The 26479-nt window shown below is 37.7% G+C and overlaps 1 protein-coding gene across 11 annotated transcripts in view; it reads left to right on the top strand.

Annotated features, from left to right (window-relative positions):
* CPLANE1 (ciliogenesis and planar polarity effector complex subunit 1) overlaps positions 1–26479 on the top strand; it is a 232391-nt gene that overhangs the window by 52590 nt on the left and 153322 nt on the right. For all 11 annotated transcript variants that reach the window (XR_013157933.1, XM_077116986.1, XM_077116987.1 and 8 more), the window contains 7 exons: positions 6623–6805; positions 9698–9947; positions 10138–10278; positions 10393–11162; positions 11546–11754; positions 11947–12027; positions 13233–13397. Coding sequence is in view for 10 of the 11 variants with exons in the window: in XM_077116986.1 (XP_076973101.1) it covers positions 6623–6805; positions 9698–9947; positions 10138–10278; positions 10393–11162; positions 11546–11754; positions 11947–12027; positions 13233–13397 (1799 nt within the window). In the remaining variant the exon portion in view is untranslated. The remainder of the gene's footprint in view (positions 1–6622; positions 6806–9697; positions 9948–10137; positions 10279–10392; positions 11163–11545; positions 11755–11946; positions 12028–13232; positions 13398–26479) is intronic.

The following is a 26479-nucleotide window of genomic DNA, read 5'->3' as shown; positions in this document are numbered from 1 at the left end:
TGTTTTGAATATTTTCATTGTGTGCCCCAGCATGTGGTCTATCCTGGAGAATGTTCCATGAACACTAGAGAAGAATATATGTCCTGGTGTTTTGGGGTGTAATGAGCTATGTATATCTGTTAGGTCTAATTCATTTATGATGTTGTTTAAGTTCTCTATTTTCTTGTTGATCCTCTGTGTGGTTGTTCTATGTATACAGGAAAGTGGTGTATACTGAAATCTCCTACTATTATTATTGAAACATCTGTCACTTCCTTCAGTTTTGCCCATAGTTGTCTCTTGTACTTTGAAGCGCCTTGATTGGGAGCATAAACATTTATGATTGCTATTTCCTCTTGGTGAATTGTACCTTTTATTTATATATATGTCCTTCATTGTCTTTTATGACGTCTTCATATTTAATGTCTATTTTGTCTGATACTAGTTGAGTTACTTCTGCTTTCTTTTGGTTATAGCTTGTGTGGAACCTTTTTACCATCCTTTTACTTTCAATCTCTCTGTATCCTTCTGTCTAAAATGAGTCTCTTGCAAGTAGTGTGTAGCTTGATTATATTTCCTTTTTTTAAATTAATTTTTAATTTTTTTAAATGCCAAAAAACACCACACAAACATAAACAATCATAACTTTTGATCATTCCGTTCCACATATATAATCAGTAATTCACAATATCATCACATAGTTGCATATTCATCATCATGATCATTTCTTGGAACACTTGCATCTATTCAGAAAAAGAAATAAAAAGAAAACAGAAAAAAATTCATACATACCATACTCCCCACCCCTCCCCCTCACCGATCACCAGCATTTCACTCTAAATTTGTGTTAACATTTGTTCCTCCTATTATTCATCTTCATTCCATATGTTTTACTCGTCTTTTGATAAGGTAGATAAAAGGAGCATCAGACACAAGGTTTTCACAATCGCACAGTCACATTGTGAAAACTTTATCATTATACAATCATCTTCAGGAAACATGGCTACTGGAACACAGCTCCACTTTTTCAGGCACTTCCCTCCAGCCTCTCCACTACATCTTGACTAGCAAGGTGATATCTATTTAATGCGTAAGAATAACCTCCAGGATAACCTCTCAACTCTGTTTGGAATCTCTCAACCATTGACACTTTATTTTGTCTCATTTCACTCTTCCCCCTTTTGTTAGAGGTTTTCTCAATCCCCTGATGCTGAGTCTCAGCTCATTCCAGGATTTCAGTCCCACATTGCCAGGAAGGTCCACACCCCTGGGAGTCATGTCCCATGTAGACAGGGGTTGGGTGGTGAGTTTGCTTGTTGTGTTGGTTGGAGAGAGAGGTCACATCTGAGTAACAAAAGAGGTTCTCTTGAGGGGTGACTCTCGGGCCTAATTTTAAGTAGGCTTGGCGTATCCTTTGTGGGGTTAAGTTTCATATGAACAAACCCCAAGCCTGGGGGCTCTGCCTGTAGCTTTGATTGTCTGCACTGCTCATGAGAATATCAAGAATTCAACTTGGGGAGGTTGAATTTTCCCCCTTTCTCGCCATTCCCTGAAAAGGGACTTTGCAAATACTTTTTTATTCACTGTTCAAATCACTCTGGGATTTATCGGGGCATCACTCTGAAAAACTAAGAAAATCTCATGTCCTACTCAAAGTTCCATGTACTTATGGTATTCAATTAAGCTATCTATATAAGTTATATTAGGAAATGCACTAGTCAAAATATAAAGTTTGTACCAAATAAACATTTTTTTGCTTTAGTCTCAAACAGAAGTTAAAATTTTAAAATATTAATTACCATCTATTTTCAGCACCCTACAGTAATGACATTCCTTTGTTCTTCTTCATGGAAAAAACATTTTTTTAATTTGTACATTTAGTCACTACCATTATACACTCTAGGCATTCCTAGATTATACCATCTCAGTCTTTATCATCTGTCTCTCTTTCTGATTTCATTTGTGCCCCCAACCCTCCTTCCACTATCATTCTCATTCAGCCTCATTCAGTGTTTTAACATAATTGTATTACAGTTAGGTAGTATTGTGCTGTACATTTCTGAGTTTTACATTCAGTCCTGTTGCACAATCTGTATCCCCTTAGCTCAATTACCCAATATCTTACCCTATTACTACCTCCACATGGTCTCTGTTACCAATGAAATTCTCCAAGTTTGTTCACTAATATCAGTTCATATCAGTATTTGTCCTTTTGTTTCTGGCTAACCTCATTCAGCATAATGTCCTCAAGGTTCATCCATGTTGTTACATACTTCCTAAATTTATTCACTTTATGGCTGCATAATATTCCATCATATGTATATGCCACAGTTTGTTTAGCCACTCATCTGTTGATGGACGTTTTGGCTGTTTCCATCTCTTCACAATTGTAAATAATGCTGCCATAAACATTGGTGTGCAAATATCTGTTTATGTCCTTGCCCTCATGTCGTCTGAGTAGATACCTAACAATGGTATTACTGGGTCATATGGCAATTCTATATTTACCTTCTTGAGGAACCGCCAAACTGCCTTCCAAGTGGTTGTACAATTTGAAATTTATACAATTAAAAGAATTGTATAATTCTTTTAATGTGTTGCTGGATTCGATTTGCTAGAAATTTGTTGAAGATTTTTGCAGAACTATTATTGTTCTGTAGTTTTCTTTTTTTGTAATATCTTTTTCTGGGTTTGGTATGAGGGTGATATTGGCTTCATAGAGTAGTTAGGTAGCTTTCCCTCCTCAATTTTTTTGAAGAGTTTGAGCAGGATTGGTACTAATTCTTTCTGGAATGTTTGGTAGAATTCACCTGTGAAGCCGTCTGTTCCTGGACTCTTCTTTTTGGGGAGCTTCTTAATGACTGATTTAATTTCTTTACTTGTGATTGGGTTGTTGAGGTCATCTATTTCTTCTCAAGTCAAAGTTGGGTGCTCATGCCTTTCTAGAAAGTTGTCCATTTCATCTACGTTGTCGTGTTTATTAGCATAAAGTTGTTCATAGTATCCTGTCATTACTTCCTTTATTTCTGTGGAGTCAGTGATTATGTCTCCATTTCTAATCTTATTTATTTGCAACCTCTCCCTTCTTTTTGTCAATCTTGCTAAGGGTCCATCAGTCTTATTGATTTTCTCATAGAACCAGCTCCTGGTTTTGTTGATTTTAATTGTTTTCATGTTATCAATTTCATTTATATCATCTCTAGTCTTCATTATTTCTTTCCTTTTGCTTGCTTTCAGGTTCGTTTGCTGTTCTTTCCCTACTTCTTCCAAGTGGACTGTTAATTTCTCCATTTTGCACTTTCTTGTTTTTTGATATAGGCATTTTGGGCAATAAATTTCCCTCTTACCACTGTGTTTGCTGTATCCCATAAGTTTTGATATGTTGTGTTTTCATTTTCATTTGCCTTGAGATATGTACTGATATCTCTTGTAATTTCTTCATTGACCCACTGGTTGTTTAAGAATATGTTGTTGAGCCTCCACATATTTGTGAATTTTAAGGCACTCTGCCTATTATTGATTTCCTACTTCATCCCTTTATGATATGAGGAAATGTTTTGTATAATTTCAATTTTTTAAAATTTATTTAGACTTGCTTTGTGACCCAGCATATGGTCTATCCTTGAGAACGATCTGCAGTTGTGTGGTGTAATGTTCTATAAATGCCTGTTAAGTCTAGCTCATTTATTGTATTATTCAAATTCTCTCTTACTTTATTGATCCTCTGTCTAAATGTTCTGTCCATTGATGAGAGTGGTAAATTGGAGTCTCCAACTATTATGGTGCATGTGTCTGTTTCTCTCTTCAGTGTTTGCCTCATATTTTGTAGCATTTGTTTTGGTGCATAAATATTTATGATTTTTATGTCTTCTTGTTGAATTGTTCCTTTTATTAATACATAGTGTCCTTCTTTGTCTCTTTTAACTGTTTTACGGTTGAAGTTTAATTTGTTGGATATTAGTATAGCTACTCCTGCTCTTTTTTGATTGTTATTTGCATGAAATATCTTTTTCCAACCTTTCACTTTCAACCTATGTTTACCTTTGGGTTTAAGATGTGTTTCTTGCAGACAGCATGTAGATGTGTCCTGTTTGTTTTTTAAATTTTTTATTAATTAAAAAAAATTACAAGAAACCAAACATTCCCAGTACATACACTCAGCAATTCACAGTATCATCACATAGTTGCATATTCATCTTCATGATCATTTCCCAGAACATTAGCATCAATTCAGAAAAAGAAATAAAAAGACAACAGAATAATATAACAAACAGAAAAAAAAAATTTTTACAGGCCAGACCCCTTACTGGTCCCTTTCATTGATCATTAGCATTTCAAACTAAATCTATTTTAACATTTGTTCCCCCTGTTATTTATTTTTATTTTATTTGGTAGAGTTATAAGAACATCTTTGCTTAGTTTGTTCAAAGTCTGTGTCTCTTCCAGTGTTTTAATGTGGACATTAGGTTAGGCTTTATTTGTCTGCATCTTCATATGGTTAGTGATCTTCTGTTATCTTCACGGCATTTAAATATCTTCATAGTGTTACTGTGGAAGTTGATTTCCTTCAGTAGTCTAAAGCTTTGTATTTGCAGGATGGGTGTGGAGTAGGATGTGGGGCATGAGAATGGTCACAATAGTGTGGTACCATTTTAGGCTTGGGTGGGGGATGCTATGCTGGTGCCTGTGAGTGTGGGGTGTGGGTCGCATGTTGTGGAGGTATGGTATGGGGGCCTTGGTGGTGGGTTGCAGCTTAGGCAGGCCTTGGAGTATAGGAGTAGGGTGTGGTGTGAATATTACAGAGGTAGGGTGTGATAGAAGGCAGATGGAGAGGGCTGTTCAGATGCTTGGGGATGGTGCACAGGCAGGATGTGGGTGTGTGCATGGAGTGTGGCTGTCATGGGTATCAGGGTGTGGGGTGCAGGGTACAGAGGTCATGACACAGGGAGTACAGGGCCCAGGTGTGTCTTTGCACAAGGGGTGTGTCCAGGAGGGCCAGGATGCAGATGTGTGAGTGTGTAGGGTCAGGGCACACGTTACAGTGCTTGTGGGATGTGAGTTAGGGGCAGGTGATTTTGGGTGGGCAGGGCCCTGATGTAGGTGCATAAGTGTGGGCGGGGTGGGGCAGGGGTGCACACTTGTCCAGTGCCAGGGCAATGTAGCACATATGTGCACGTAATCACCTTCCAGTTGTGGGCCAAGGGTATACACGTGGGCGGGACCGGATGTTAGGGTGCAGCAGTCAAGAGGTCAGTGTACAGATGCATAGGCTCTCTGCAGGAGTGTGTGCCTGCGCATGTTTGGGGTCTGGGGCCCTGGAATGCACAGGTTTGTGGTGCAGGCCCTAGTGTGCACATGCCTGGAGCTCAGGGGAAGTGGGTTGGCTTGCAACTGGGGTATGGCCCGAATGCATAGGTCAGCACTTGCCCCCAGCTGGGGGGTATGGCAAGAGTACACACATGAACATGGGCGTATCTTTGGGGGCTGGACACTGATGTACATATGGACCTGTCTGGAGGACTGTTCTTTTAATTTCCAAAGTTCTCAAGTCTATTCAGCCCTGCCTATTCATTTTCTTTTCCTTCATTCCCAAAAGTTTACTTTGAAAAGTTTTACTGTTCCTTGTTCATTCATCTATTTAATGTTGGGAGTCTGTTATTTTCATGAGGAACAGTTCTTTTTGTACTTATGAAATGTTAAAATTACTGGATTGTTAAGGAATTATAGTAATAATGACAACTTTCGAAAATGGAAGTTTGCTGCCGGTAGAACTCAAGCAAGCTGCAGAGAGGCCAAGTATGGCATTAGCCTAGAAATCTGTCAGTGTATCTTCTTTTTTTCTTACAAAAACAAATGAAAAAATATATTTAAGAAAACATTAAGGAATATCGAACAAGCAGTATAGATTCAGTCTAGTGTTTGGAAATCCTATATCTATTTTAACTAGATCATGGGCTTTTTTAACCAAAGTGGACTTGAGGGTCTAACCTTTTGATTTTGCAGACACGTCCAGTGAGTGAGAGGCTGAGAGGTTAAGTACATTGGAGTTGGCTGCCTCTTAGTGGCATTCCTGTGACTTGACTGCAGACTTTTTTGACTTTGAATGGGCATTTTCACTACTATGCTCATATTCTTGCATAGAATTGCCCTCTCCGTAGGCCTTCGTACATTCCTTCCCATGCCAGCCTTTCTGATACCTTTTTAGTTTCTGCAGGGACCCAGCAGACCCTTTGTTATTGCTGTGATACTGTGTTGTCAGCTCTGTAAACAAATCACCATTTGCTGCTTTCTGGAAGTAAGCCTTTTTACCTTGTGTCAATAAATATTGACTATGAACTCCAGTAGGATTAAAATTCATTCCAGTTAAAATGTAAATGACTAAATAGTTCAACTTTTTACAGCATATTTTCATTTTATGAATTGCTTATTAATCCAAATAAATTTCTAATTGGTATATTGTATGGAATAATGTTTATGAGTAAACTTTCTTACTTTTTTTCTAGGAAGCAAAATACATTAAATGTGTATGATAATTGCCTACCAGCCACTCTTTTTTCCTGATTCCTGCTTTGCATAGCGCATTATAATTGTCAAAGACATTATAGAGAGGCCTTTCTAAAATGTTGTCTTTTGCTTTTTCTAGGTCCTACTGGATAGGTGATATCAGCTGGACATATGATAGTCTTCTTCTGGGTTGCATATTAAAACGTGGCTCCCTCGTTCTATTGACCTGTCAGGGTGAATTGCTAAAATTAATTACATTTGGTTGCTCTATAGAATTTGGACCAGCAGAATTTATTCCTCTTCATCCACTAATAACATATAGGTGAGACATTTGAATCATTTTAATTGGTTTACCGAATTTTCTCTCTTTTGCTTGTTACTTTTGCTGTTTTTCTTTTTTTTTTAAAGTAATTTCATCTTTCAGATTGTCATATTCTTTCTTTGAGTCTGTCATCTCAATATCTGTTTCTTATTTATAGTTTTCTTCTATTTCTTTTTGTGGCTTAATCCTGCTGAAAATTTGGCATTGTGACTATGTAAGTATAAGTTATTTAAATATCCAGTAGCACTAGAAAATTTATCTAGTTTCATATAAAAATTAAAAGTATATGACATTTACTGTTAGAATAGCCTGAGATAAATTAATAATTCAGAATTAACATGGCACATGGATTTATCCCCTTTTTTTCTCCAAAGGGAAAAAATTGTTGGAATGGGTAAAATACTTTAGAATGTTGCCATATTTTAACTTTTAATTGTGAGATGAGATAACGTTTTGTTGTTGGAGTCAGACAGACTAAAATTCAAATCTTGATTCTTCTATGTATTAGTTGTGTGACTTTGGGTAAGTTATTTTTTTAAGCCTCTATCTCTTTTACTATGAAATGAGTAAAATATTAATTGTGTATGACTCTTACGATTGAGGGAATAAAATAAGGTAATTCACATATATTAAGCATTTAACACAGTTCTTGCATTAAGTAGGTACTCAGGTATTTCAAATACTTATTGTTGTGATTCATTTCTATGTCTCGGCTGTCTTATTAAGAAAAAAATGAAATCACGAACAGGTTTTTTTTTTCAAAACCCTAGCAGTTTTATTGTTATGTATTCACATGTCATTTGATCCATCCATAGTGTACAGTGGTTCACAGTATCATCACATAGTTGTGCATTTCTCACCACAATTAATTTTAGAACATTTCATTACTCAAAGACAAAAAAAAAACCCAACACTTCCCATACCCTTTATCACCCCCTATTATTGACCTTTAGCATTGATGTGGTGAATTTGTTATTGTTGATGAAAAATATAAAAACATTCCTGTTAACTAAAGTCCATAGTTAACAGGAGGTGTTTACTGCGTAGTATGCATTAGGTACATTTTTTTACCAATATGCCACTTTATTATGCCACTTTATTATTAACTCCTTGTAATAGTGACAGACATTTGTTCTAGTTCATGAAAGAATATTTTTATATTTGTACTATTAATCACAGTCATTGTCCATCACAGGATTCACTGTTCTACAGCCCCGTTTTATCCACTAGCTCTCCTTCTAGTGACATACTCTACTCTATACCTCCCTTTCAACCATAATCACACATGTAATTCAGTGCTGTTAATGACACTCACCATATTGTGCTATGAACTGATGCTTTTTTTAAAGTTCTAATGCAAATTATACAAGTCCCAATAAAAATATAGGAGCCACTTAGTTATTACAGTAAATTTATACCTTTGTGTCCTTGCTTATGTTTACCAATAAGTAATGCTTATATTTTTAGCAACAGAAAATGCTAATAAATTTTTTTTCACTCTCTTAGGTGGAAGTATTTTCCCCCTACTGCTTATGGTCCAATTCATAATTGACTTGAATTTCCTCACATTCTCTTTTAGAATTAATATTTGGAGCCTTTCAAACTTGATTGCTTTTTTCTGATCACAGAAGTAGTATATATTCATTATTTTTAAAAAACATAACAACCAAATGCTACAAATCTGAATAATGTAGAGTGAAAGATGCCTATATTCTTATTCCTTATGGATAACAATTTTTAGTGTTTTAGTTATCCTTGAAGTTTAAAATGTATTATTATAGTGTTTATAATTTAAAAAAATCTTTTATTCTTTAAACCAAATGAATTATAGATACTCTTTAATATTCTGCTTTTTAGATTTTAACTGTCTTAACATATCTTCCCATGTCAGTCATTATTTTTTACAGTTCTGTAGTGTGTACAGTCTATAATTAACCAACCTCATGTTGTAGCCCTTTGACTAATAAAGTCTGTATTTGAATAGTTTCCTAAGCAGAAAAAAATGATGGATTTTTATGATTTATTTACCTTATTTTGAAGCTCTTGAATTAATAAATAGTGATATTGAGAAGTCAGAAGCAGGTATACTATAATAACAGTAAATAATATATAAATATATAAATGTATAGAAATTCAGTGCTCTGGTTTGGATGATAAATTATATGATTACCCTACATATGTCACCTTATCTATTTCCCTCTGCTTTTCTTTTTGTCCAAAGAAGCCAGTATACCCTTTTCTTACTTCATTTGTCTTTTTCAATACTAATTTTAAGAAATACGTTGTGTACTTAGATTTAGAGATTCTGATAGAAAAACATCTAATACCTGTGATTATAGTCTTACTGTAGAAATTTGGGGTTAAAAAATAACTGTTTGGCAATGATTAGAAGATCTATAAGAACAAATAAGTGTAATTACTCAATTAAAAAATTCAATCTAAAGCTGATAAAATTTTACTTACCAGTATCTTCAAATGTCTTCAGTTTCTGTTCTTTCTCCTTCTTATTAATAAGTATATTCATAGCTCATAACTATATTATTATTGTTTGGATTTTTAAATATATAGTCAGAAGGAAAGTTAGCCATTTAACTAACCATTTAATAATAAAAATGAACCTCTTCAATTCTTTTCTGAAAGTTTGTATGTAAATTAAAATAAGTGAATACCACAATTCAAGAAGTTCAAAAATATGTAAACCTATAGATTATCTAATTGGTTGTATATATTTTCCTGACAGATATATACACATTTAATTTTTCCTTCATGTTTCATTAGTTTGGTTTGTCATCACTGTCACATTTAGTTATATTCCTTTTTCTATGAAATAATGTTTGTTTCCTTTTAGTTTTTTCTCTTACTGATTATTCAATTCTGATATTTGTTTGCTAGACCACAGCAGTTTACATTTCACGACTCAGATAATTCTGTCAATTCATCAGCTTCTGATAATGACCCTACGAGACAGAGATTTTCTATAAAAGCACACTCACGGTTACCTTACCTCATTATTTCTGATGGATACATGGTCACAACCCTTCGATTTCTTGATAACCCATCTCCATCAGTGCTCATGAGATCACTTCTACTTGATTCAACCCAGAGGCTTGAAAAAGCATACCAAAGTGTGCTATTGTCTAAGGTATAATGCTTTTTGGTATCATTGGTAAATAACTTTTTAAAGTTGGCTTCTTATTCTTTTTAAATTTAAAACTTTGGTGACTGATAATACCTTTGGATTGTATACAGTTGTCTGTAGAATTTTTAATTCCTTGAAATGGAATTGCTGATAAAATTTTGCTCTTGGAAATCTTTCATTTTCTCCCCTTCAGCCCAAAGGCAAAGATCTGAATTTGCAGTCACTGGATACCCTGAGGTCTCGTTTGTTAAAGCATGGTGGAAATGAAAATTCAACTGAGTCACCTATCCCCAAATTCTTGCAGGAGTTCATTGGAAAAACAGCATATTTGCAGGTACTTGGTAGCAGTGTTTTTGTTAAAGAAAAGAGAAATTTAAGAACACCAAAGTGATTCTACATAAAATGCATTAAATATTCTTACATATACTTTTTTTCCCTCATGTTTTAGGATTTTGAAGCAGAAGAAACAGTTGAAGGCAAATGCATTCCACATAACTCATTCTTTTTTTGGAACCAAAAAACTGATCCCTTGTTTAGTAGTCTGAAGGAGGGAAGATTAGAATTTGCATCTATGTTTGATACAATACATGCAAAGGATGATACCAAGAAGACAGATAAAACCATTTTAGAACTGCATTCTATCCAAAAAAATCTCCTTGCGGCATGGAATATAGCAATTTCAAAAAATGTGACAGAAAAAAATTTAATGTTAAATTACACAGTAGTTTGTATCACTCATTTTTTCTACATTCTTCAATTTGTAAAATGTCCTTTGCCCAAACTTGATCTATTTTTAAGCAAGAACCCAAGACATAATGCATGGCTGCTTTGTATCTTTCACCTTTTTCATCAGTTTTTATCAATTCAGTACTGGGATATGAGATACAAACAAGATGTGGGACATTTGGTAAAGCTGACTTCAAGTACTATAAAGCTTTTTCTGACTCAGGAGCAGCAGGGTCAGTTATTTTCAGACAAACTTCTAGCCTGTTTTTATTTACTTAAGATGGTAGGTGATAGTTTAAATGACATATATAATCTTCAGCCTGAAGTTATTTCTGTATCAGCTGATGGAAGTAGAACAGCAGGTCAAGACTCACTGGTGGTACCTATATTTCAAATATTACAAGTCAGTAGTTCTCAGGAAAAGTGGTCTTGGAATTCCTCTTTCAAGATGCATCCTGAAGAAGTAAATCTTGTTCAACAGCCAGGCCACAGGTATAATTACTTACTCTAATATTATGATACTATCAGCATCATAGATGAAGTATTTTAGGATTCATGCTAAATGTTGTATATTTATTAGTCTTAGTCTAAAATGTTATATATTTATTAGTTAGCCTATATGATGTTTTAAAAATATTTTGGTTTAGGTATATACTATAGAAAAATGACTACAAGTACATTTATGAAGAATTTTGTATACATTATGCATTTTTTTCCTCATTGGACTTTGCGCCTTATTTAAAACTGATTGATTTGTATGTATTTTACTTCGTTAGTGAAGAGTACATGCTAAAAAATAAGCAAAGAAGGGACTACAGTCTTTCTTATCCTTAGTCTGAAATTTGCTTTTGATAATTACCTAATTTTGTGTGCAGATTGATTATTCTCTGGAGATTATTATACAAAAAAACTCTGTGGTATCAAACACAATTAAGTCGAAGAGTTCCTAAGAGTGACACACAGTTAGGTGAAAAGATTACACAAGAAATATCTATTGTCAAGTCCCTGTTATGCCATATACAAGCTAATTTACAGACTGTTGGAGATCGCTTGAACCAAGTCTTAGAACTTAAATCTGTAAATGGTAAGTATCTTATAAACTATTTCTAACTCTGTGAATAAGCAATATAATCAATTGGGCTTTGATTTTATTAATTGGTTATAATTATTTTTCAAATTAATTTCTGCAGAGAAGTATAAACTGAATTTTAAAACAGTAAGTTTTAATCAAGTAATATAAATAATTATGACTAATAATTAGTTAAAAACTTTTTAGGTGAAGAGTTTTTTCTGTTAGGATCATATGAAAAATCTGTTCATCTGTGGAAGAAAGCTTTACAAGAAACCCAAGAGAAAGGTAAGGTAATGTTAAAAAATAATACTTGCCATAATGTTGATAGAAACATCTTATAGCTTGCAGCAGACATTAAGAATAATTTCAGATTTCAGAATGTTCACAGTTTTCATATATTCAGACTATATATTGTAGGTTTGACTATAGACTATCATGACTATCAGAAGTAGTTGTTTAAAATTATTCTTAGTCTTGGAAGCTGACCAAGTTAACTATAGATGAGTGTCTGTCTTTCCTCTTTTGGTTAGTGAAGGAACCTGTAGTTGATCGTTGATGGGGAAAAAATGAGGAAATTTACATCATAAATAAAATACTGTTCTTTCATTTAGGAGGGACTGTGAATACATAAATGGGAAGCTCAAGATCAAATATTTACTACCTTCTAGAGATTTAGAGAATCATGGAGTTGCGTAGGCTAAGATGGCTGCTATAGCACCAACTGTTACATCCATATTCCAGGTAGCAGAAAGGAGTAAGAAGGGAAGGACAAGATAGTTAACATCACCCAGCTGTTAACCTCTCTTTAAGCAGCTTTTCTGGAAGTTCTACACAATATTATCTTTTAGTGCAGAAATTAGTTGCATTTGTAAATGTTCACATCTAGCAGGAAATTGTGATCTTTGTGATCTGGTTGCCTTGTAATCCCAAATAAAATCAGAGTTCTCTAACTTGGGAAGAATTGCTACAGTGCCGGCTCTCAGATTCAATGATTTTTGTCTTAAATACGATTCAGATATTTGAAGTGAGCTGTCAGGAGATAAGCTCCTATCTTACTGGATAGTTATTTCTTCTCCTTCAGGAGAATATAGGGTGACATATAAATATATGGTTCCTTGAGGGTTTTGTGGCATATTGCCTTCTGTTTCATACTGTGTACACTTGAGATAGAAGTCATTAGTGGACCTTAGTTCTAAGGTCTTTAGTGCAAGATGATGAGGATTTGTAGTTCTCTTTGGATCAAATCTTAGTCGTTCTTAGGGTCTGATAAAAGAAAATAAAATTGTTCAGAACTTGAAAAAAGGAAAGGTATTGCTGATTAAAAAAAATCTTTTATTGACATATAAAACAATCATAAAAGTTCACATATTATGGGTATATAGCTTGAGGAATTTTCATAAATTGAACATGTCCATTTTACTAGCACTCCAATCAAGAACATTACCTTGCTAACATGTTTTTAATGTACACTTAATTATTTCCTGTTTAAGGAGGAAGAAGGACATGTTTTCTTCAGATACGCTATTATCTTTCTCTCTTATACTGCCACCTCTATAACTATAATTTGAATGATGCTCAAGGATTGTGTGATTATCTAGTGAGAGAAATACTGAGATGGTTCCACTTACCTGTAAAACAAAATGAAGACTGTCCAGGTATGCTTTTTAAAAATCTGTATATTTAATCTCGTTAATTTGTATGTATAGGTTTAGACATGAAATTGCTTATACATAAACGTTGATGGCTCTATTTCTGTGGTGACTAAGTTACATTATGTTGAAAATTGAACTCTGAGCTTCTCAAGAGCAAGGACCATATCTTTTTATCTCTGGATCTCCAGCATGTAGCAACAATTGCCTGCTAAACTGATATAATTATTTTCTTATAGTCATTATTTGTTAAACATTGTTCTAGTTTGCTAGCTACCTGAATGCAACACACCAGAGATGGATTAGCTTTCAATAAAAGGGGATTTATTTAGTTAATGTATAGTTCTTCAGAGGAAAGGCAGCTAACTTTCAACTGAGGTTCTTTCCTATGTGGGAAGGCATAGGATGGTCTCCGCTGACCTTCTCTCCAGGCTTCTGGGTTCCAACAATGTTCCACAGGGTGATTCCTTTCTGGATCTTCAAAGGCCTGGGCTGAGCTGCAAGTGCTGAAATGAAGTATGCTGAGCTGCTTGGGCTGTGCATTGTTGAGCTCTCTCATCTAAGCACCAGCCAATTAAATCAAACATCATTCATTGCAACAGGCATGCCTCCTAGCCAACTGCAGATGTAATCAGCAACAGATGAGGTTCATGTATCATTGGCTCATGTCCACAGCAATAGAACTAGGCACCTTCACCTAGCCAAGTTGGCACCTGAATCCAACTACTACAAACATACTCAGGTACCCAAGATTATACCTTAATATAATTTGTCTTTTATTTAACTGTAACATACTTTAGCAAAGTGATAAAATTCACTTTCTGAGATATTCTTAGAATTCTTATATGTTTAAGAGGCTGCAAATACAGTATTGCAGTATTTGGATTCCCCTCTTTTTCTAGTTTGCTAGCGGCCGGAATGTAACCCGCCAGAGACGGATTGGCTTTTAATAAAAGGGGATTTATTTTTGTTGGTTCTTCAGAGGAAAGGCAGCTAACTTTCCACTGAGGTTCTTTCTTACGTGGAAGGCACAAGATGGTCTCTGCTGGTCTTCTCTCCAGGCCCCTGGGTTCCAACAGCTTTCCCCGGGGTGACTTCTTTCTGCATCTCCAAAGGCCTGGGCTGAGCTGCAAGTGCTGAGATGAGGAATGCTGAGCTGCTTAGCAGTGCTACGTTGCAATCTCTCATTTAAGCACCAGCCAATTAAGTCAAATGTCACTCATTGCAGCAGATACGCCTCCTAGCTGACTGCAGATGTAATTGGCAACAGATGAGGTTCACGTACCCTTGGCTTATATCTGCAGCAACAAGACTAGGTATGCTCACCTGGCCAAGTTGACAACTGAATCTAACTAACACACCTCTTTAAGAAATAATGTTGCTTTTTTTTTCTCCGCCGGCCCGCCGCGCGGCGCCCACGCCCCGCAGCAGCCGACCCGCCCGCCCTCCTGCTCCCCTCTCTCCTTCTCCCCTCTCTTCCCCCTCCTGCTCCGGCCGCTCTCCAACCACCACGGTGCCCTCTTCCCCCGCCTTCACCGGCTCCTCCACCACCAGCCTCTACAGCCTTGCCGCCCTCACCTTTCCTCCTCCAGAACAGCTACTGGGGGAGTGGAGATAATACAGAGCAGCTCCCGGAGCCACGAGGGAGATCAAAGGGATGGCGTACCCCATCCTGGAACGGCTGACTATCTGGGAGAACCAGCTCCGGTGAGATCACCAAGGGGCACGGGCTTTCCTGGGTGGGACGGCAAGCGACCGGAGTCCCTCCCTTCCACCTTCCCAGGCCAGCTGGTAGAATTGGACAGGCGGTCCCCTTAGGCCGCGGTGGCTGGTGCCCCCACCACACGAGGCCCCCCGGAACAACAGAGATAGTTGGGTCGGAAATCCCCAGACTGTGGAGAACAGTGACCGGGGGATCCCTTCCAAACACGTGACTCCCCCGTCGGCTGGGAATAGTGCACTCTCCCGGGCTGCGACAGCTGGCCAACATCACCCTCATACCAAAACCAGGCAAAGATATTACAAAAAAAGAAAACTACAGACCAATCTCTCTAATGAACATAGATGCAAAAATCCTCAATAAAATTCTAGCAAATCATATCCAACAACACATTAAAAGAATTATACATCATGACCAAGTAGGATTCATCCCAGGTATGCAAGGATGGTTCAACATAAGAAAATCAATTAATGTAATACACCATATCAACAAATCAAAGCAGAAAAATCACATGATCATCTCAATTGATGCAGAGAAGGCATTTGACAAGATTCAACATCCTTTCCTGCTGAAAACACTTCAAAAGATAGGAATACAAGGGAACTTCCTTAAAATGATAGAGGGAATATATGAAAAACCCACAGCTAATATCATGATCAAAACAGCATGGTATTGGCATAAAGATAGATATATCGACCAATGGAATCGAATAGAGTGCTCAGATATAGACCCTCTCATCTATGGACATTTGATCTTTGATAAGGCAGTCAAGCCATCTCACCTGGGACAGAACAGTCTCTTCAATAAATGGTGCCTAGAGAACTGGATATCCATATGCAAAAGAATGAAAGAAGACCCATCTCTCACACCCTATACAAAAGTTAACTCAAAATGGATCAAAGATCTAAACATTAGGTCTAAGACCATAAAACAGTTAGAGGAAAATGTTGGGAGATATCTTATGGATCTTACAACTGGAGGTGGTTTTATGGACCTTAAACCTAAAGCAAGAGCACTGAAGAAGGAAATAAATAAATGGGAGCTCCTCAAAATTAAACACTTTTGTGCATCAAAGAACTTCATCGAGAAAGTAGAAAGACAGCCTACACAATGGGAGACAATATTTGGAAACGACATATCAGATAAAGGTCTAGTATCCAGAATTTATAAAGAGATTGTTCAACTCAACAACAAAAAGACAGCCAACCCAATTACAAAATGGGAAAAAGACTTAAACAGACACCTACCAGAAGAAGAAATACGGATGGCCAAGAGGCACATGAAGAGATGCTCAATGTCCCTGGCCATTAGAGAAATGCAAATCAAAACCACAATGAGATATCATCTCACACCCACCAGAATGGCCATTATCAACCAAACAGAAAATGACAAGTGCTGGAGAGGATGCGGAGAAAGAGGCACACTTATCCACTGTTGGTGGGAATGTCAAAGGGTGCAACCACTGTGGAAGGCAGTTTGGCGGTTCCTTAAAAAGCTGAATATAGAATTGCCATACGACCCAGCAATACCATTGCTGGGTATCTACTCAAAGGACTTAAGGACAAAGACACAAACGGACATTTGCACACCAATGTTTATAGCAGCGTTATTTACAATTGCAAAGAGATGGAAACAGCCAAAATCTCCATCAACAGAAGAGTGGCTAAACAAACTGTGGTATATACATACGATGGAATATTATGCAGCTTTAAGACAAGATAAACTTATGAACCATGTAATAACATGGATGGACCTAGAGAATATTATCCTGAGTGAATCCAGCCAAAAACTAAAGGACAAATACTGTATGGTCCCACTGATGTGAACGGACATTCGAGAATAAACTTGAAATATGTCATTGGTAACAGAGTTCAGCAGGAGTGAGAAACAGGGTAAGACAATGGGTAATTGAAGCTGAAGGGATGCAGACTGTGCAACAGGACTAGATACAAAAACTCAAAAATGGACAGCACAATAATACCTAATTGTAAAGTAATCATGTTAAAATACTGAATGAAGCTGCATCTGAGCTATATGGTTTTTTTTGTTTTTGTTTGCTTGTTGGTTGGTTTGTTGTTGTTGTTTTTTACTATTATTACTACTTTTATTTCTTTTCTTTATATTAACATTTTATATCTTTTTCTGTTGTGTTGCTAGTTCCTCTAAACCGATACAAATGTACTAAGAAACAATGATCATGCCTCTATGTGATGATGTTAAGAATTACTGAGTGCATATGTAGAATGGTATGATTTCTAAATGTTGTGTTAATTTCTTTTTTTTTTCTTTCCGTTAATAAAAAATAAAAAAATAAAAAAATAAAAAAAAAAGAAATAATGTTAACATTAAGCAGTAACTAGAGGGAAGCAAATATGGCTTTCTTGTAGATTTTGGGGGATTTTTCTGTAGATATTATCATGTCATCTGCAAACAGTGAAAATTTTACTTCTCCTTTTCCCATTTGGATGCCTTTTATTTCTTTTTCTTGCTTAACTGCTCTGGCTAGAACTTCTAGCACAATACTGAATATCCGTGGTGATGGTGGGCATCCTTGTCTTTTTCCAGATCTTAGCAGGAGAGCTTTCAATATTTTGCTATTGAGTATGATGTTGGTGGTGGGTGTTCATATATTCCATTTTTCATGTTGAAGAATTTTCCGTCTATTTCTAGTGTTCTAAGTGTTTTATCAAGAAAGGATGCTGGGTTTTGTCTTATACCTTTTTGCTTCAATTGAGATGATCTTGTGGTTTTTCTCTTTCGTTTTGTTAATGTGGTGTATTACATTCATTGATTTCCTTATGTTGAACCATTCTTGCATACCTGAGATAATACCCGCTTTATCCTTGTGTATAATTTTTCTCATGTGCTATTAGATTCGATTTGTAAGTATTTTGTTGATGTTTGCATCTATATTCATAAAATAAATTATTCTGAAGTTTTCTTTTAATATCTTTATTTGGCTTTGGCAGTAAGGTGATGTTGACCTCATAGAATGAATTAGGTATTGTTCCCTCCTCTTCAGTTCTTTGGAAGAGTTTGAGCAGGAATTATATTCATTCTTCTTGGAATCCTTGGTAGAATTCAAATGTGAAGTCATCTGGTCCTGGGATTTCTTTCTTGGGAGGTTTTTGATGACTCATTCAATCTCTTTACATGTAATGGTCTCTTGAAGTCCTCCATTATCTCTCGAGTCAGTGTAGGTCGTTCGTATGTGTCTAAGTTTTATTTCCTTTAATTTGTTTGCATATCATTGTTCATAGTAAGCTTCTGTGATCTTTTATAGGGTCAGTAGTAATGCCTTCTTCTCATTTCAGATTTCATTTATTTGCATTTTCTCTTTTTTTTTTGTTATTCTAGGTAAGAGTTTTTCAATTTTATTTATCTTTTCAAAGAACCAACATTTGATTTTGTCAATTCCCTATTGTTTTTTTATTCTCATTATCATTTATTTATGCTCAAATCTTTATTTCTTTACTTTTGCTTGCTTTGAAATCACTTTCCTGTTTTTTTTCCTAATTCCTTCAGATGTGAAGTTAGGTCTTTGTTTTTAGCTCTTTCTTCTTTTTTAATGTAAGCATTTAGGATTGAAAATTTCCCTTGCAGTACTGCCCTGCATACCATAGGCTTTAGATATGTTGTGTTCACATTTTTATTTGTCTGTGTATATTTACTAATTTCCCTTGCAATTTCTTAATTGACCCACTGATTGTTTAAGAGTCTGTTATTTAATTTCCACATATTTGTGAATTTTCTAATTCTCTGCTTGTTACTGATTTCCAGCTTCATTCCATTATGGTCAGAGAAGATGCTTTGTATAATTTCAGTCTTTTGAAATTTATTGAGACTTAACTTTGTAACCCAACATGTGGTTGATCCAGAAGAATAATCCATACACAATTGAGAAGAATGTATATCCTGCTGTTTTGGGGTATAGTGTTCTGTATATATTTGTTATGTTTAGTTCAGTTATCATATTTCTCAAGTTCTCTGTTTCCTCATTGATCCTGTTTAGATGTTCTGTCTGTTGATGAGAGTATTGTATTGAAGTCTCCAACTACTCTTTTTGAGACATCTTCTTCTCCCTTAAGTTTTGCCTGTTTCCCTTACGTATTTTGGGGCAACCTGGTTAGGTGCATACATATTTATCATTGTTATTTCTTCTTGGGGGATTCCCACTTTTATTAGTATTGTGTGTCCCTCTTTGTTTCATCTAACAGTCTTACATTTAAAGTCTATTTTATCCAATATTTGTATAGCTATCCCAGCTCTTTTTTCATTACTATTTACATAGAATATGTTTTTCCAATCTTTCACTTTCAACCTGTTTTTGTCCTTGGGTCAAAATAAGTCTCTTGTAAACAAAATATGGTTGGATCATACTTTTTAAACCATTCTGCCAATCTGTGTTTTTTTGATTGGGGAATTTAATCCATTAACATTGTTTTATTACTGTAAAGGTAGTCCTTATTTCAGCCATATACTTGTTTCTTAAATGGAATATCTTATTTTTGTCTCTTATTTATACTTTTACTTGCCCTTCTTTTAGGATTGGCTGGAATGGTTTTGGTTGGTGGTTGGCAATTTATGATCGGTAGTAACATCTAACTGAAGGTTGTGTAGCAGTGACCTCCAGAGTATCCTCTCGACTCTATTTGAACTCTCTCAGCCATTGATACTTTATTAGTTACTCTTCTTCTCCCCCTTTTGGTCGGGATGGAATTGTTGATCTCGTGGTTCCAGGGATGGACTTATCCCTGGGAGTCATCTCCCATGCTGCCAGGGAGACTTTCACGCCTGGATGTCATGTCCCACGTAGAGGGGAGGGCAGTGATTTCACATACAGAGTTGCACTTAGAGAGAGTAAGGTCGACATGTGAACAAGAAAAGAGGTCCTCCAGAAGTAACTCTTAGTTATACCTATAGGTAGACTAAGCTTCTCCGCTATCTATATAAGCTTCGTAAGGGTAAGCCTCAAGATCAAGGGCTTAACATATTGATTTGGGTGCTCCTAATGTTTGACACAATATCAGAGGATTCCGTGGTGGTAAAGTTTAATAGTCCCATATTTTTTCTCCCATCCCTCGAGGGACTTTGCCAATACCTTTTGACTATCTGCTTAATATATTCTAGGATGTATCCAGACATTACATTAAGATATACAGGATTAAAGGCCCTCATTCTTATTCTGAGCTCCCTGTATTTCAGTTGTTCAAATGAGCTATCCAGGCAGATTGAGTTAGATTATATGCTACAGAAAATTTAGGTTCTGGACAAAATAAACCTTTCTTCCTTTGGTCTCAAAAAGGAGGTACGGTTCTAAAATAAAGACAATGTTTTCCTTCTTCCTGTGTTCTGAATTACCTTAATCCCGACCTGATTGGCTCCATTCTTTTTTTATAACTTTTTTATTGTATAGTGTAACATGTATACAAAGCAAAGAAATAAAAAAAGCGATAGTTTTCAAAGCACTCTTCAACAAGTGGTTACAGGACAGATCCCAGGTTTGTCATGGGCTACCATACGATCATCTCATATTTTTCCTTCTAGCTGCTCCAGGATATAGGCGGCTAGAGGGCTTAAATACTTTTTTATCATCATAGTTGACTTTTTTTTCCTTCTTTTTTTTGTGAACAATAACATATATACAAAAAAGCTATAATTTTCAAAGCACAGCACCTCAGTTAGTTGTAGAACATATTTTGGCTTCATTTCTATCTCTAAATACCAGATTTTAGATATATAAAACATCCTCTCAAAATCCAGAAATAATAATTACCAGTCTGGACTAAATATATTTGCTATAGGAGCTTAGAATCTAGGCCCCTGTTTTCTTATAAGCTTTCTAAAGGAGACCATGCAATAATTGTTTTTTGTTTCTGGCTTATTTTGCCTTACCAGATGTCCCACAGGTTCAGTCACACCATTGCATGCCTCACAACTTCGTTCCTTTTTGTAGCAGCACAATATTCAATCATATGTGTACACCATCATTCACCAATTTTATTCTCAGTTGTTGCGCTCTTCACCCACTTGCATTTATTAGGCATCATGTATAATACCCAAAGTCCACATTCCATCAACACTCTCAATTTTAGATAATTTCATTGTTCCCAAGAGAAATATAACTAATAAACACACCCTCACTAAATAGGAAATCTAAACCTCCCCTTAACTCTTGACCCTACTCCCATTATTTACCCTGGCTGTTGTTATGGTATTGCTGATGTTTTCCTGTTAAATATAGCCCATAGCATGCAATAGCAGTTTTCCCCTTGTACCCTGGACTTAAACATTGTTTGTACATGAATCATACCTTTTAAATAGTTCTTGCAAGAACTTATTTAATTTCTGTTGTTAATCCCTGAGCCACATAGGTCTATACAACACCTCTCAATCATGTTCACCTTCAATATTCTTATAGACCCACATTCTCTTCTATTACCTTACTTTTGAGTTCAACCTCATTAGGTAACTACTCATCCATCTCTAGCTTCTATGTATCTCTAAGTCTCCTTTATTCTATATTATCCACCTCTGATTTTACCTTTACCATGGTTATAAAAGTGGAGTTATACAGTATCTGTCCTTTTGTGTCTGGCTTATTTCACTCAGCATTATGTCCTTAAGTCTCATTCATCTTGTCATGTGCTTCAAGACGTCGTTTTGTCTCACTGCTGCGTAATATTCTATCGTGTGTGTATATACCATCTTTTGTTAATCCACTCATCTGTTGATTGGCATTTGGATTGTTTCCATTTTTTGGTTATTGTAGATAATGCTGCTATGAACTTCAGTGTGCAAATGTCTTTTTATATCACTGCTTTCAGCTCTTCTGGGTATATAACAAGTAGTGCTATTACTTTGTGAAAACTTTAATCTCTCCTTCAGTTTTGAAGGACAGTTTGGCTGGGTAAAGAATTCTTGGCTGGAAGTCTTTCTCTTTCAGAATCTTAAATATGTCATACCACTGCCTTCTCACCTGCATGGTGTCAGTCAAGTAATCTGAACTCAGTGTTTGGTGGTTTCCCTTGTGTGTAGCAGATTGTTTTTCTCTTGCCACTTTCAGAATTTTCTGCTTGTCTTTTAACATTTGACAGACTTCAAATTCAAATCAACAATATTTAATTAGTATGTGTCTTGGGGAAGGCCAGTTTGGAGTTTGTTGAGCTTCTTGGACTTACACATTTTTGTCCTTTATAAGAGTTGGAAAATTTCCCTCCATTATAACCTCAACTAATCTTCCTGACCTTTACTCTTCTCTTCTTCTGGGACACCAGTGATTCTTATATTTGTGCAGTTTGTTTTGTCCATCATTTCCCTGATATCCAGTTCAAATTTTTCCTTCTTTTTTGCCATTTGCTGTTTTGACTGTTCGAAATCAGTTGTCCTGTCCTCTAGTCCCTTATTCTTTCTTCTGCCTCTTCAAATCTGCTGTTGTTTGTCTCTAATATGTGTTTTATTGGGGCTGCAACATCTTTAATATCTGTCATATCAGCTGTTTTTCCGTTTATTCTTTCAGATTCCTCCTTATGCTCTTTTAGTTTCTTCTTCATCTTCTTTATGTCATTAGCCATCCCATTTATTTTATTTTGTAGTTATGTGAACATCTTTGATTAGTTGGTCCAATGTCTGTATCTCTGGTATTTTAATTTGGTCATTAGGCTGGTCTATATCTGTATGCATTGTGATATATTTAGTGATCTTCTGTTGTCTTCACGGCATGTATATACCTTGATTCGTTTACTTTGGAAGTTGATTTCCTTCAGTGGTCTAAAGCCTTGTATTTGTGAGGTGGACGTGGAGCAGGATGCCGGGTGGGGCAGAATAGTGTAGTGATGCATTGTAGTACAGGTATAGGTGCAGGTTGGTGATGCTACCCTGGTGCCTCTGAGCGTGGGCACCCAGCGGTGGAGAGGATGTGGCTGTGTGGGTACATGGGTCTGGGGGCTGGGACCCTCGTGTGCATTGGTCTAGGGTACGGAGCCCTTTTTGTGCATGCTCAGAGCCCAGGGTAGCAGGTTGGTGTTGTACCTGTGTGGACTGGGGGCAGATGTGGGCGGGGTGCACAGGTCACTGGTTGTTCAGATGTGGGGAGTGTGACTCAGGACCTTATGCATGTGCAGGTGTGGGAGGACCATAAACTGATGTACACCTGTGCAGAACTGGGTGGTGTTGGGGGTGGGGTTGTATGGGCTGGGAGTGGGTGTATCCTTTATGTGCTGCCACCTGCCTGCAGGTGGCAGGTAGGGGGAGGTAGGGCCTTGGGAGGGGTGGGGTGAGACTACTCTTTTGCAGCAGAGGTCAGTTGGGCTGGGGCAGGCTCTTGGAGTGGGGATTGCAAGCCCATACGGGTGCGGGAGGTTAGCGCAGGAAGGGCAGGTGGGTGACTGGGATCAGGTACATGGGGTGTGGGGTAGGTCGTGGGTTATAGGGCTACGCTGGTGATGGTAGCATGTTCAAGGATTGCGTGCGGCTTGGCTTGCTTCCTAGTCCCTGTCTCCCCATCTGTGTACTCCTGAGGGCTTTGGGCTTCCATGTTAGGCTGTTTGCACCAGCTGGATGGCCTTCGTTTCTCTACTTCTCAGTTCGTCAGTTTTTGCAACCAGGGCCTCCCTATGTGGTACCGAAGACCCTGGAGCAGGGGTGAACTCAGTCTATCCTCTTCGGCCATCTTGTTGGAAGTGAGATCTGGTGAAGTTTTGAGATTGCGCTTCTGTGCAATCGTTTCAGTTCCAGAAGATAGCTGTCTTTCCTGTGTTACTTCTCTGGGAATCTTGATACGTCCTGTTTATTTTTGTGCAGGATTTTCTCCCCAGCTCCTATGATTCTTTCAAATTCTTTCTCTTACTCAGTGCCCCATTACCCTTTCACCTTTTAGTTTTGGGAACCTCCTGTCTTGCAGTAGTTCAGTTTTTTTTGTTTGTTTGTTTGTTTTTTGGTATGAAGAGGCACCGGAATTGATCCTGGGTCTCTGGCATGACCAGCTAGAATTCTGCCTGCCAAGCCACAGTAGTTCAATTTTACTTGCCCCCTTTTGTTTTCTTCTCCCTAAGGCTTTTCTGCCTCCAGTTTCTTCCCCATTATGATATTCTGCCCTATATAGCTGGAAAAGGTGAATCCAGAAAGCTGGGTCACGCCTCATAACATCCTTTTTATTTTTATATGGTCTAGCCAACAGAAATGGATTGGGAGGGTGAATTTGCCACTTTCTAGCCATGACCTCGTTTTTTTTTTTCCCTTTTTCTCCTGAGAGCCACTATGGCTATAGTACTCCCAAGTATCTTCTGCCCTATTCCGGGTTTCTACTGACGTGGGACCTGGTGCCTCAGTATGCATGGGGTTCTGGCATGTTCCTGAGAATGGGTCTAAAGTCTTTGACAACAGTGAAATGGAAGGATTCCGGCCTCTTTGTCTTGAGGAATTCCGAAGGTGTATGGGACTGAAGGAGGGGAGAGAGTGGGACTGGTGTCCCACAATAACCAGTTTCCTACCTAATATATATATATATATATATATTTTTTGCATCTGTGTTTGTGGAGTTCTTCAGTCTATACTATCCTCCAGAGTTTTAAGCAAGTGGGTTTTGTTCTTTTCTTCGCTGAATCTCTGTAGAATTTTTTTCAGGGATGTCTTATGTTGCCATGTTGATTATATCACTTCAGGGATTGTTTATTTTTTTTAAAACAAGCCATGACTTTGAGACTGAGAACTAGATGAGGATGTTCCACTTCCATTCAGCCTTGGTAGTGAAGTTCCACAGAAAGCTAGGGTCAGATAAACACGTGGAAATTTCCATAAACCATATGCATTCTATATCTTGCCAAGGAACCTCTAGAAGTCAGCTTTCAGAACTGGGAGTTTCAATGTACTTGGCAATATCTCATATGTAATGGCTACTCCCTTCTGCTCTGTATTTCCCTTTCGCTCTTCTGAAACTACACTATGACTTATATGGGGATATTTCAGCTCAAAAATTGTAGTTTCAGAGGCTAGAAGGCATGCTTTGCTTCCCATTGGTATCTTCTGGCTGGCTGGTAATCTTTGCACTTCTTTGGTTTTTCTGTCACATGGCAATATACTTGGTGATACCATCTTTCTTTTCCAGGTTCCTTTTCTATATGACTCTTTAAATGACTGGTTATTTTTCATTTTTTTCCCAGCGGTATTGTTACTGCCTGGTTTAGCTTCCAAAATAAGTTTAACTTTTAGTGGTGTATTTGTTTTAACTTTTAGTGACAAATGTTTAAAATATATTAAGTATATCACTACTGTACTGAGAATCCCTGAGACTACCCTCAGGTTTGATAATTTGAGAACTCTTAAGCCTCCATGTATAGCTGTACTCATGGCTATGATGTATTATGATGAGAAGATATAGGGCAAAATCAGCAAAAAGAAGAGGCACATGAGGTGTAGTCTGGGTGAAGCCAGGCACAGTCTTCCACAGTCCTCTTCCATTAGAGACATATAAGAACTGCTTAGGGACTTTCAGAGAAGATGGCGGCTTAGTAAGACGCGCGGGTCGTAGTTCCTCCTCCACAACAGTTACTAGGGGAGTAGAAACGATACAGAACAGCTACCGGAGCCACGACAGAGATCAAGAAGACAGCGTACCCCATTCTGGAACGGCTGACTGGCTGGGAGAACCCGCTCCAGTGAGATCGCCGAGGGGCACGGGCTTTCCCGGGCCGGGGCGGCAAGCGGCCGGAGTCCCTTCCTTCCTCCTTCCCGGGCCAGCTGGGAGAATTGGACAGGTGGTCCCCTCAAGCCGCGGCAGCTGGCGCCCCCCCCATGCGCGGCCCCCCACACCAACTGGGAGAATTGGATCAGAGATCCCCAGGCCGCGGAGAACGGTGACCGGGGTCCCTTCCAAACACGTGGCTTCCCGGTCCGGCTGGGAACGGTGCAGTCTCCTGGGCCGCGGTGGCTGGCGCCCTTCCGCCACGCTTGGCGCCGCGGGCCGGCTAGGAGATTCGGACGGGCGCTCTCCCGGGCTGCGGAGGCTGGCAACCCTCCCCGCGTTCGGATCCCCAGGCCGGCTGGCACTCTTCCAAGCTGCTTCGGCTGGCGAACCTCCCCCACGGCGGGAGTTTTCCAAAGTTAAAGGACCCACAGCACCTTTTACTGGTGGGACCCGCAGACAAACGAGTGCCACGAGCGCCACCTACTGGGCAGGATAAGAAAAACAGAACCCAGAGATTTCACAGAAAAATCTTTCAACCTGTTGGGTCCGACACCCAGGGAAATCTGACTAAATGCCCAGACGCCAGGAGAAGATAACGGATCACGCTCAGAAAATTGAAAATATGGCCTAGTCAAAGGAACAAACCAATAGTTCAAATGAGATACAGGAGCTGAGACAACTAAT

The sequence above is a fragment of the Tamandua tetradactyla genome, chromosome 9 (assembly GCF_023851605.1).
Source record: "Tamandua tetradactyla isolate mTamTet1 chromosome 9, mTamTet1.pri, whole genome shotgun sequence".
NCBI lineage: Eukaryota > Metazoa > Chordata > Mammalia > Pilosa > Myrmecophagidae > Tamandua > Tamandua tetradactyla.
The sequence above is the reverse complement of the archived record's forward strand: the minus strand, read 5'-3'. Positions and strand labels throughout refer to the sequence as shown.